Source organism: Delphinapterus leucas, chromosome 4 (genome assembly GCF_059928025.1).
Source record: "Delphinapterus leucas isolate spDelLeu-1000000601 "Yukka" chromosome 4, BTC_Dleu_Yukka2, whole genome shotgun sequence".
Classification (NCBI taxonomy): domain Eukaryota; kingdom Metazoa; phylum Chordata; class Mammalia; order Artiodactyla; family Monodontidae; genus Delphinapterus; species Delphinapterus leucas.
In genome coordinates, this window is record NC_143132.1 from 12,110,636 (window position 1) to 12,120,354 (window position 9,719).

At 59.2% G+C, this 9,719-nt stretch overlaps 1 protein-coding gene across 1 annotated transcript; it reads right to left on the reverse strand.

Annotated features, from left to right (window-relative positions):
- Window positions 1–1,257: 1,257 nt before the first annotated feature.
- OLIG2 (oligodendrocyte transcription factor 2) lies at window positions 1,258–2,522 on the reverse strand. Its single transcript, XM_022552847.2, has one exon. It carries the CDS (start codon window positions 2,227–2,229, stop codon window positions 1,258–1,260), a length of 972 nt encoding a protein of 323 aa, XP_022408555.2. The 5' UTR covers window positions 2,230–2,522.
- Window positions 2,523–9,719: the final 7,197 nt, after the last annotated feature.

Consider the following 9,719-nt stretch of genomic DNA (forward strand, 5'->3'; position numbering starts at 1 on the left):
GCGATCAGAAGCGGGATGTTACGTGCAGACGCCGTGAAGCCCATATTGCAACTCCGGTAGCGCCCAGGCGGTTTGCGGGAGACAGGAAGCACGGAGGAGTTTGTCATTTGTGTTAAACTGGCAAAAAGAAACCAATATAGAAGAGACCCGGCTTAGACTGGGGGGTGAGGGTGTAGGACTGGCAGTCACGTGAGCAAACAGCTCCGCAGCACGCACTTACCTCGTTATTGATATTTACACATCCAAGAAAGAAAAAACTAAAAAGCCAACAGAACTCCCCAAATAACCAAAACTATATTCACAGCAACATCCTTTGAGTTCTGTCAAACCCTCGGGTACCGAAATGACTGCTCCGAGTCAGGTAAGAAATCAAATCACTTTGTGCTCAGAGATGGAAAGAACGGGAAGGGAGGGAGATTCTACTTTAAAGTAACTAAAAAAACACCCACACCTAAAGTCGACAGTTTTAGGTTATTCCAATCCACAAGTGGTTCTATTCTGATCGTCTATAAAGCTTGCTCATACTGTTGAAAAAGGAACATCGACAGATTTTATTAGAAAGCCACAAGCCCCCAAACCAATAGGAGCGACAGGGAGGAACGGTAACAGTTCTGAGACAGCTGTGGGTTTATCCACATATGGAGATTGGACACGACCGTAAGTGCTTCTGGTACCAAATACCAGCTTCTGACCAACTGGTACCCCTGGCCCTGGGCCAGGGACGACCCGTGAGGGCAAGGCCCGGACAGCCGCTTCTGGAGTGTGGCTGAGAGTCTCCTTCCCGCCCAGAGAGGAGGCAGGAAAGGAAGTCTCCAACGCTCCCCTCCCTCCTTTCCTCCCCGGTATAACCAAGGGCTGCCCCGGCCGTGTGAGGCCAAGTTCTCAGGGAAACTACAGTTTTTAGAATCACCTCTTTTTCGGGGGAAGGGGGGTTTGGAGGAAGGGATGCACGTAGCTGTGCCTTCATATAAAACGGTGTCTACCCGAGCAGCGCTGTTTAAAGCCAGAGGGGGTTGAACCAGGTCCCGGAGCAAATGCCCCTGTCACTCCCCACTGTGCAGTGCGCGCCTCCACTGCTTCCGTTCCTGGGTGCTGCGTCCTCACCATTGCCCCCACCCCCAGCCCACGGTGCCGCGCTCCTCCTTGGAACTGAGCTCCCAGGGCCCAGCGCCGGCCAGCCCTTGCTTCCGCGCAACCTCCGCCCCCCACCCGCCCCCTCCCGCCCCGCTCGCCAGAACGCGCCTGCACCGGCCAAGCTCACTTGGCGTCGGAGGTTAGGCGCGGCAGACTGCCGGCGCCCATGGCCGACACGTGGTGGTGCGGGGGCGGCACCTGGCACATGCTGCAGGGGCAAGGCATGCCGCCCCAGTGCTGGAAGCCGCCGCCGCCCCCGCCGCTGCCGCCCGCGCCCCCCAGCGGGGCTGCCGCCGCCGCCGACGGAGACTTGAGCAGGCCGTGAGGGGGCCGAATGGAGCCGACCGAAGACAGGCCGGAGCCGGGCAGGGAGGCGCTGGACACCGCGGCGGCGGCTGCAGCGGCGGCGGCGGCCGCAGCTGCCGGCGGGAAGATGGGGTGGTGCACCGCCGGGTGGTGCGCCGCGTGGGCGGCGGCCGCGGGGTGCGCGGTGGCGGCGGGCAGGGGCGCTGAGTGCGCCAGGCCGCCGCAGGCCGATGGGTGGAAGCCGGCGTGGTGGCCGCCGTAGATCTCGCTCACCAGTCGCTTCATCTCCTCCAGCGAGTTGGTGAGCATGAGGATGTAGTTGCGCGCCAGCAGCAGCGTGGCGATTTTGGAGAGCTTGCGCACCGACGGGCCGTGCGCGTACGGCATGACCTCGCGCAGCCCGTCCATGGCGATGTTGAGGTCGTGCATCCGCTTGCGCTCGCGGCTGTTGATCTTGAGGCGTAGCTGCTGCAGCTCGGGCTCAGTCATCTGTTTCTTGTCCTTCTTAGTGGACGACGCGGCCGCTGACGACGTGGACGACGAGGTGCTGGACGAGGATGACTTGAAGCCACCGCCGCCCAGCTTGTCCCCCGGGTGCGCGCCCGCCGCGCCCATGGCTCCGCGCAGCTCGGCGCTCCGCTCTGGCGGGCAGTCGCTAGGCGTGGACGAGGACACGGTGCCCCCCGTGAAGCCGCTGCCCCCACTGCTCTTGCTCCGGGCGGGCAGGAAAAGGTCATCAGGCTCTGGCGACGACGGGCGGCTAGACACCAGGCTGGCGTCCGAGTCCATGGCCCCAAGGGATAGTCGCAGCTTTGGCAGGGTCCTCCCTCCCTCGGTCCTCAGAGCTTCCACGGACGCCTACTGCGGAGAGGAGAAGAAACACGAGAGAGGTAGAGATCAGAATCGAGACCGAGATCGAGAGGCACTCGGTCAGTGAGACAGAAAAGCTGTTCCCGCCTGCACCGCAGCGCGGGGTGCAGGCGCGTGTGGCCGGTCGCTTCTGGTGCACCTAGCTGTCTCTGGCCTTCCTTCCTGCGGCGTGCGGGTGCGCTAAAGTCATCTCTTTTTCCCTCCCTGCTACCTCACCCCGCTCTCATCCACAGGTGGTTTAATCCAGGGAGGATGGGGTGCCCCTCAGTGAGGGTGGCATTTCAGGGTTTTTATGCCTTTTATTAGGAATGGGGAGGCAGGATCTCCAGGGCTGGAATGAAAGAGTGTCAAGTGAGGGCTTTTCTTTGGGAAGGTGGAGATCTAAATAGAGAAGTATTTATTTGGTTCCTCAAACGCATCCACCGTATCTCCATCGACAGCGCGCAGCACACACACGCTCACAGGCCGGCACCCAGCGCCCACGCCGGGCCCAGATTCCACGCGCTGTCTCCGGGGCCAGCCGGGGGCTCGCCAGCTGACCGGGACTTGGGCGGAAGAAGCTATTGTTGCCCCGACTTCTCGCTTTTGGGCGAAAGGTGTGCTGCGGTCACTGTGGGAAGGGTCAGAGCAGCGAAGCCGCTCAGGAGAACAGGCGGGCAGGGGAGGGATCTGCGTCCCCTTTAACGGAGCTTCCCGGGTCGCAGCCGAAGTGAGGGGCGTCTGTCCCTGGGATGTCGGCTGGAGTTGCTGGGGGGCGGGGACACTTACTGTGGATGCAATTAGAGGAGCTCGTTCCCAAAAGCTGCAGCAGAGAAGCGGCCCAAGGCGCTGATGTCGCGTCGGTCTATAATACGCATCCGCACCTTTCCCGGCTCGGAGGGTTTTTATAACCCGGTGGCCGCGGCGACGGCGGCGGTGGCCGCGGCGGGGGCGGGGCACAAAGTGCAGGTCCTGGAGGGGCCACCGCGCCAATGAGCTGGGCCGGCCCGGGGGGCTGGGAAGCTGATGTCATCGGGGCTAATTCCGCTCAATGAAACTCGCCGGGCCGGGCACACGCCTCCTCCCCGCGCACAGCCAATGGGCGCCCGCGGCCGGGAGATTCTTGGGGAGGGACTGGAGCAAGGACCCCGAGGGGGCGTGTGAGAGGCTAAGGGGAGGCGGAGGGCGGGCTCGCGGGGGAAGTGCAGAGGGCAGCGGTTGGGGCCGAGGGAGAGAGGAGGGAACATGGTCAAATTTCTATTAAAATACAGGAACACAAAGTCAGGCTGGGAGATGGGATGGGACGGGATGGGGGCTCTGCGCACAAACTAACCTGATACACAAGGCGCTCGAATCTTGGGGATTCGCGCGGATAACCCTGGCGACCCAGGAGCTGGGGCTGGAGTCTCCGCCCTTTCTCTCTCTCTCTCTCTCTCTCTCTCTGTATGTGTGTGTGTGTGTGTGTGTGTGTGTGTGTGTGTGTGTTCTCGCCACCTGTTCCCACCTCATGGGTTTCATCAACACGTGGGCATTTTGAGCTGCAAACGTACAAGATAACCAGGCTCAAACCTCCTACTTTCCTCGCACTCTAAGCGCGCCTCTAAGAGGTGGCGGCTGCCGCAGCTCGGCCGGCGGCCAGTAGCGCCCCCAGCTGGGTGCAGGGCCTTGCGAGGAAGAAGGCTGGGAAGAAAAGAGGGGACCGACTCCAGAACGGTGTTTTGAAAAAAATCACACTCTTCATAAAGTTGACGGTGGTGTAGACACAGGGACGAGGTATTTCCGCATAGTAACCACGCTAACACAAGGGGAGAGTCGAGCTCAGAGTTAAGCATCCTCTCACAGCACGGGAACCAGGTGACGGTATTTTCTGCACCATCTTTGTGGTGGTCACCACGCCATGGGGTAGGGGACAAAGCTGTTTTGTCTGTAAAAAGAAGCCTCAAGCCTGGGCGAAGACCTCTCCACACCGTGGGCCAGACAGAAAGATTCAACCGCTTGCGGCCGCGGCGGATCACGTTTTACCCATCGCAGCCTAGCTCCCAAACCTGGAAATACTTGACCGTGAGGAATTCAACCCGATCTGGAGAAGCGCCTAATTGAGGTAGTTCCATGTGGTACTGGCGCCTCCACCCATTTTACAGATGGGAAAATCAAGAGACTGTCTGTAGCAAGCCTACAGGAAAAAGAAAAAAGCCAACCCTTTACAGCGCAGCCCTGCCTGTACTGCAGATGCGAGCATTGGTGGTTCCTTTATAGTAGAGGTGGCCGCCGTCTCCCTAACCTCAGACATTTTCACTAGTTGAATTTCTCACACCCGTACATTTCAAGTACAGAGGTTTGTTTCTTCAGATCCAGGACCCTAACCCTTTATACTGCAGACACACAAACGCACCTCAGCCCTCTCTCCCAGGGAGTGTTACCGGCCTCTGCTTACCTCCGTTATTTGGGAACTTTTAACTTGCATGGACAGCTTAAAAAAAAAAAAAGGCAAACAAATAAACTTAGCGAATAATTTGCCTTCAAGTAGGAAAGGTACAAAATAAACAAATACAAAAAGAAACCCATATTATTGCTCCCAGTTTCTGGATAAGTCTTCCAGCCCCGTCTCCACTAGAAAGCCAAGCAGGCTCTCCCCCATGCCCCAGCTCGTGCCTTCTGGGGAATTATTTTTCAACCCGCGCGTTTCCCAGCTGGCTCTGCAGCCATCCGTTAAATATGTATTTAAAACATGAAGAACTGAAGCGTGGAGATGTGTCGTCCACCGGTCACGGAGGATGACCCAGCACCGTTCAGTTAGGCGAGTCTGGCACTTAGAAGAACGCAGGGAGCGGGGGTGGGGAGCTGGCAGAGCCCGGGTATTTGCGGGTAATTCCTTGGGCTTCCCCCGGCCACCGACGGTGAGGACATTCGTGGGGCTGTGAGCTCTGGGCCACCAACCGGGGCGTGGACTTGTGAGCACGCCAGTGTATCTAATAAACACCAGCAGGCGCAACGAGTGCGTGCCTGGGTTGCAGCCGCTGAGGTTAGTCCAGCCGGCGGCACGTGTCCTGGAGCCCCCGTTCCTTTTGTTGCTTTAGCCACCGGCGGCCGTCCTGCACCCTGCGCGGTCCGCGAGAGCGCGCGGTTCTTTACGCGCTTGTTCCAAAGCCTGGAGTCGGAAGCTGGGGCGAAGATGGCGGGGGGGGGGGGTCCTCCTGGCACGGCGCGGGTTCCGAGCCTGGGAAGGCACAGTCCGGAGGCAGGAGAGCTGGCTTACTGGCCAGGTTCCCGCGTGGACGCGCGTAAGGACGCTCCGGGCCCCAGCGCCGCGCCACCGAGCCGAGGCAGTGGTGGCTGTTCGGAGGCGGTGCAGCGGCACCTCGCGATTCTCACTCCCCACTTCCGGAGCTCGGGCTGGCAGCTCGAGGCTGCGGGCCCCTTCTCCGGGCACCCTTCCCCAACATCCTCCAGTCGCCAGAGAGTTGCTCGGGAGGTGGCAGCGGACTGTGTCCCCTGGGCTTCTTTAGCCCTTGGGCAAGTAGTTTGCTGAACACTTCTCGCTCGTCTCCGAGAGTCCTCCTACCCCCTCCAGGAATAATCAGAAAGTAGAGCTCGGCCAGTGGCGCTTGCTCTCTTGTGGGTCCTCGAGGCGGCCCGGCACTTGTCCAGGTCTTGCGCCCGGCGCCTGGTGTGCGCGTCCTGGGAGTGTCCCGGGCACCGCGGTTCCCACCCGCGCACGCAGCTGGGCCTCAGCCCCTTCCCGCGAAATTGAGTGCTCACTTGCCGAGGCTAATGGGCCCGGCTCCGGGAGTTCCTGGCTGGTCCAGGCGTCCTGGAGCTGTCGGCCTCCTCCGTCAAAACGGAAGACGTGTTTTTCCCTCTCCTTTGTGTTTCCCTCCCACAAAAGGCCGGGTGAGTGTCAGGCCGGCCTTTGCTCAGCCGCCTGGCGGCCCGGGAAGAGCTGGTGCCAAACGGGCCGGGGCGGGCTGGCGCGGGGCTCCAAAGGCGCAGACCTCCCACTTCTTCCCGGGTTCCTCCCGGGCCTTTCTTTCCTGTTCTCGCCTTTCCCTTCTCCGAGTTCCTGCGCACATTCAGGCAGCGTCTCAGCCCGGGTGCCAAGGAGAGCGGCGTCCTTTCGCAGGGCGGTCCGGGGCTGGTGGTGGGAGGCGAGACTCCCGGAAAGAAAAGAAAAAAGATTGCAGCCATCGCTCCTGGTTCGGAAACCAGAAGGGAAGCGGAATGCTAGCGTTTGGCGTCCAAACGTGAGCGATCAGACCGCTTGGAAGGCAGAGCTCTGCAAACAAATACTTTATCTTCCCTGTGAGACTCAGTGACCGGAGTGGTCCGGGTCATCCCCGGCCCCAGCGCCTAGCACAGGACCTGACACGTGGAGGGTGCTTGGTAAATACTCTGGAATGCACACACGTGCAAATATGCACGTGGGCTGGTGTGAAACCAAACTGGTAAAGTTCATGTAAATGTGGTGGAAGGTGCGTGTGTATTTCTTCGGTCTACACAGTAAACCAGGAGGTCTGTAATCTGGATTGCTGGGGATATGGGAGCATTTAGAATGACAGGGGTAGTGACTTCCACCTAATGACCACTTAGAGGTGACCTAAGCTGTGCCTAGTGGGTCTGGACAGACTTCATCTCATTTCATCTCTCCCTGACCTAGGAGGGAGGTATCACTTACTCCCATTTTACAGATGGGGAAACTGACCCTCAGAGGAGTGTGGCCATTTGTTCAAGGTCCCCTGAGCAGAGGGGCAGGTCCTGGAAGGCAGCATGGTGATGGAGCCAGTGAGGTGGTGGGCATCCAAAACTTAGGGATCTCAGGTTGTCTGCTCTTGGCCTCAGGCTCTCATTCCTAAAATGAGTTTCTAGAAGCTACTTGTGGCCTCTAAGGGTGTGTCTGCTGTGAGATTTGAGAAGGGGATGAGAGGGTTGAATAATATCCTTCCTTTGTGATTTCTTTATTCTGCTAATACTTGTGACCGTGAGGCTTTGAGAATAAAGGACCCCCTGCCCTGGCTTGGTTCATGCTTAGGTGTCACCTAAAGGGAAACAACAAACAAAAAAGCAGACAACCCCCCCCAAACTAAAAGCCCCTTCTCTCCAGTCAATCCCTGCTTCTGGATCACCCGCCCCCCATCAAGCCCATGACTGTCACCTGCTCCTAAGGGTCCCTGCCATTGAAGTTAACATGCCCCCCAAGTTCGCAGTGGAATGAAGTTGGGATCGGACTAAGGAATGACCCAGAACTAACTTTTATTGATCTCACCTTACAAACTGTTATCTTACCCAAGTTCTGCAAAAGCCCCTTGGTCTTAAGAAGAAGGCACATTGTTCCCATTTTACAGATGAAGATACTGAAGACTGAAGATCAGGGAAGGGGCTGAGTTCAAACTCCGCCCACAAGATCCCAAGTCCTAGGGCCTCAGCGGCTTAATCCGACACCTCCATCCACTCTCTCCCGCCATCCCTGAGATACTAGGCCACTACACCCTCCCCCCATTGAGATTAATCTGGAAGATGGGGGATCAGGGTGAACAGAGAGATGAATCTGGAGAGCGAGTCCTGAGGTGGGGTGCGCGCTCCACTCGAGTATAGGATGGCATGCACAAAGGGGACCAGGAAGCCCCTGACCCTGCCTGGGTTTAAGACCTTCCATTAGAAGAAGCAACAGGTTTCTGAGTGTGGGAGAGACACTTACAGGCTACAGATTACACGTCTGAGAGGCCAGTTTCCAGAGATGGGACAGGAAATCCATGCGTTCCCCTACCCCATGTGGTCCGGCTGGGGAGCTGCAGGCGTGGAGGGCGTGGAGCCTCTTACTTCCACATACAGAGGGGTGAACGCCTGCTCTGAGCACTGGATGGATGGCCTGCCTTGTTATATTGGAAAATGTAGCAGCATGGCATCTCCCCGTTGTTGCCTTAAGGATCAGGTCCAGAGCCTTTTGACGCCAACTGCCGGGTCCACCCGGCCTCCACCGGCTGCTCATCCTGTCCCCCTTGGAAGGCAGAACTCTGCAAACAAATACTTTGTCTTCCCTGTGAGACTCAGTGACCGGAGTGGTCCAGGTCATCCCTGGCCCCATCGCCTAGCACAGGACCTGACACTTGGAGGGTGCTTGGTGAATACTTTGGAATGCACACACGTGCAAATACACCTCTCCCCTTCCACCTTCCATTTCTCAGGACCCGGAGTACCTGATGGGCTCTGCTCTTTCCTCATCTTCACGTGCTCCCTCCACCCCCTCCTGCCCTTCCACCGGTCCATCCGGTCTTGTACTAGCCTTTCAGGGATCACCTCCTTCTTGAGACACTATAGCACCCAGAGCTTTCCCTGCTCCCCGTCAGGGTCCACCTTGCTCTGTTGTGAGGGTCTGGCTCCCTTGCAGCAGGGGAGGTCCCTGAGGGTCCTCACTGTGCCCCAACTCACTTTGCATCCCCGGGGGACCCAGAGCAGGGAGAGGCCCCAGAAGGGCTCAATAAATAGAAGTAAGCGGTGGTGGTAAGACAGTTACATCCAAAGAGTTTTCCTGGAGTTTCCACATACCACAAAAGACAAAAATAATTCAGCGTCAGGGGTACAACATTGCCCTCTTGTTAAACCAAATTCAAAACTGCCGGATGAGGACCACGTTTGTCACTCCCTGTCATGTGGAGGCAGGGTGACAGATCCCTCCCCCACCCCACCTTCAAGGCAAACAGGTCGTCTTATAATGTGCGGGCCCCCCGGACGGAGATGGGCTCAGGCCGCTGCCCACGGGCTTCAGGCCGCGCGAGGACACAGCGGGAAGGGAGAGGCGCGCCGGGCGAGAGGAGACGAGGGCGTCCCCATCGCGGGGCAACGGCGCGGCCGGGGACCCGGGCAGGGCCCTCCGGCGCCCGGTGCCCTCCCCAGGGTCAGCCCGGACGCGCAACCGGCGAGGGACTCCGCAGCCTCGTATCCCCGGCCCGAGCCCCGGGCTGCGCAGGGCTGCCGAGCGCACCGGGAAGCCGGGACCGCGCCGCGTGGGCGCCGCAAACTGGCCACAGCTCAGGCCCGATGGCCGCAACTTCCGCCGCAGGCGGGGGCGGGGATGATGGGGGCAGCGGGCAGCGCCCGCCGAGAGCCCCGGGCGCTCTGCACTGCGCGCATGGCCTTGAGCTTGAAGAAGGCGGCGGGAAAGACTGGAGCTGGGCAAGGTCTCCCGCTTCTCCCTTTCCTCTTTGCCTTTCCACTCTCTTCCTCTCGCCTCTGTGAGTCTCTCCCCCTCTCCTTTATCCTTCTCTCTCATTCTTCTCCAGTGCGTTTGGCTGACATTCCCCCTACCCCGAGCGCCCTCACCCCCGTTATTAAAATGAGTCTTGCCGGGCTCCCGACAGCCGGGAACCTCAGGGGGACTCCGTGCGCGCAAGTGCCCACCTCTCTCCAGTCTCTTGTGGTCTGGGACCCGCAGCATC

What these genes read in the sequence shown, in the direction of transcription:
- OLIG2 (XM_022552847.2), bottom strand. Translation starts at nt 2,229, where the DNA reads ATGGACTCGGACGCCAGCCTGGTGTCTAGCCGCCCGTCGTCGCCAGAG.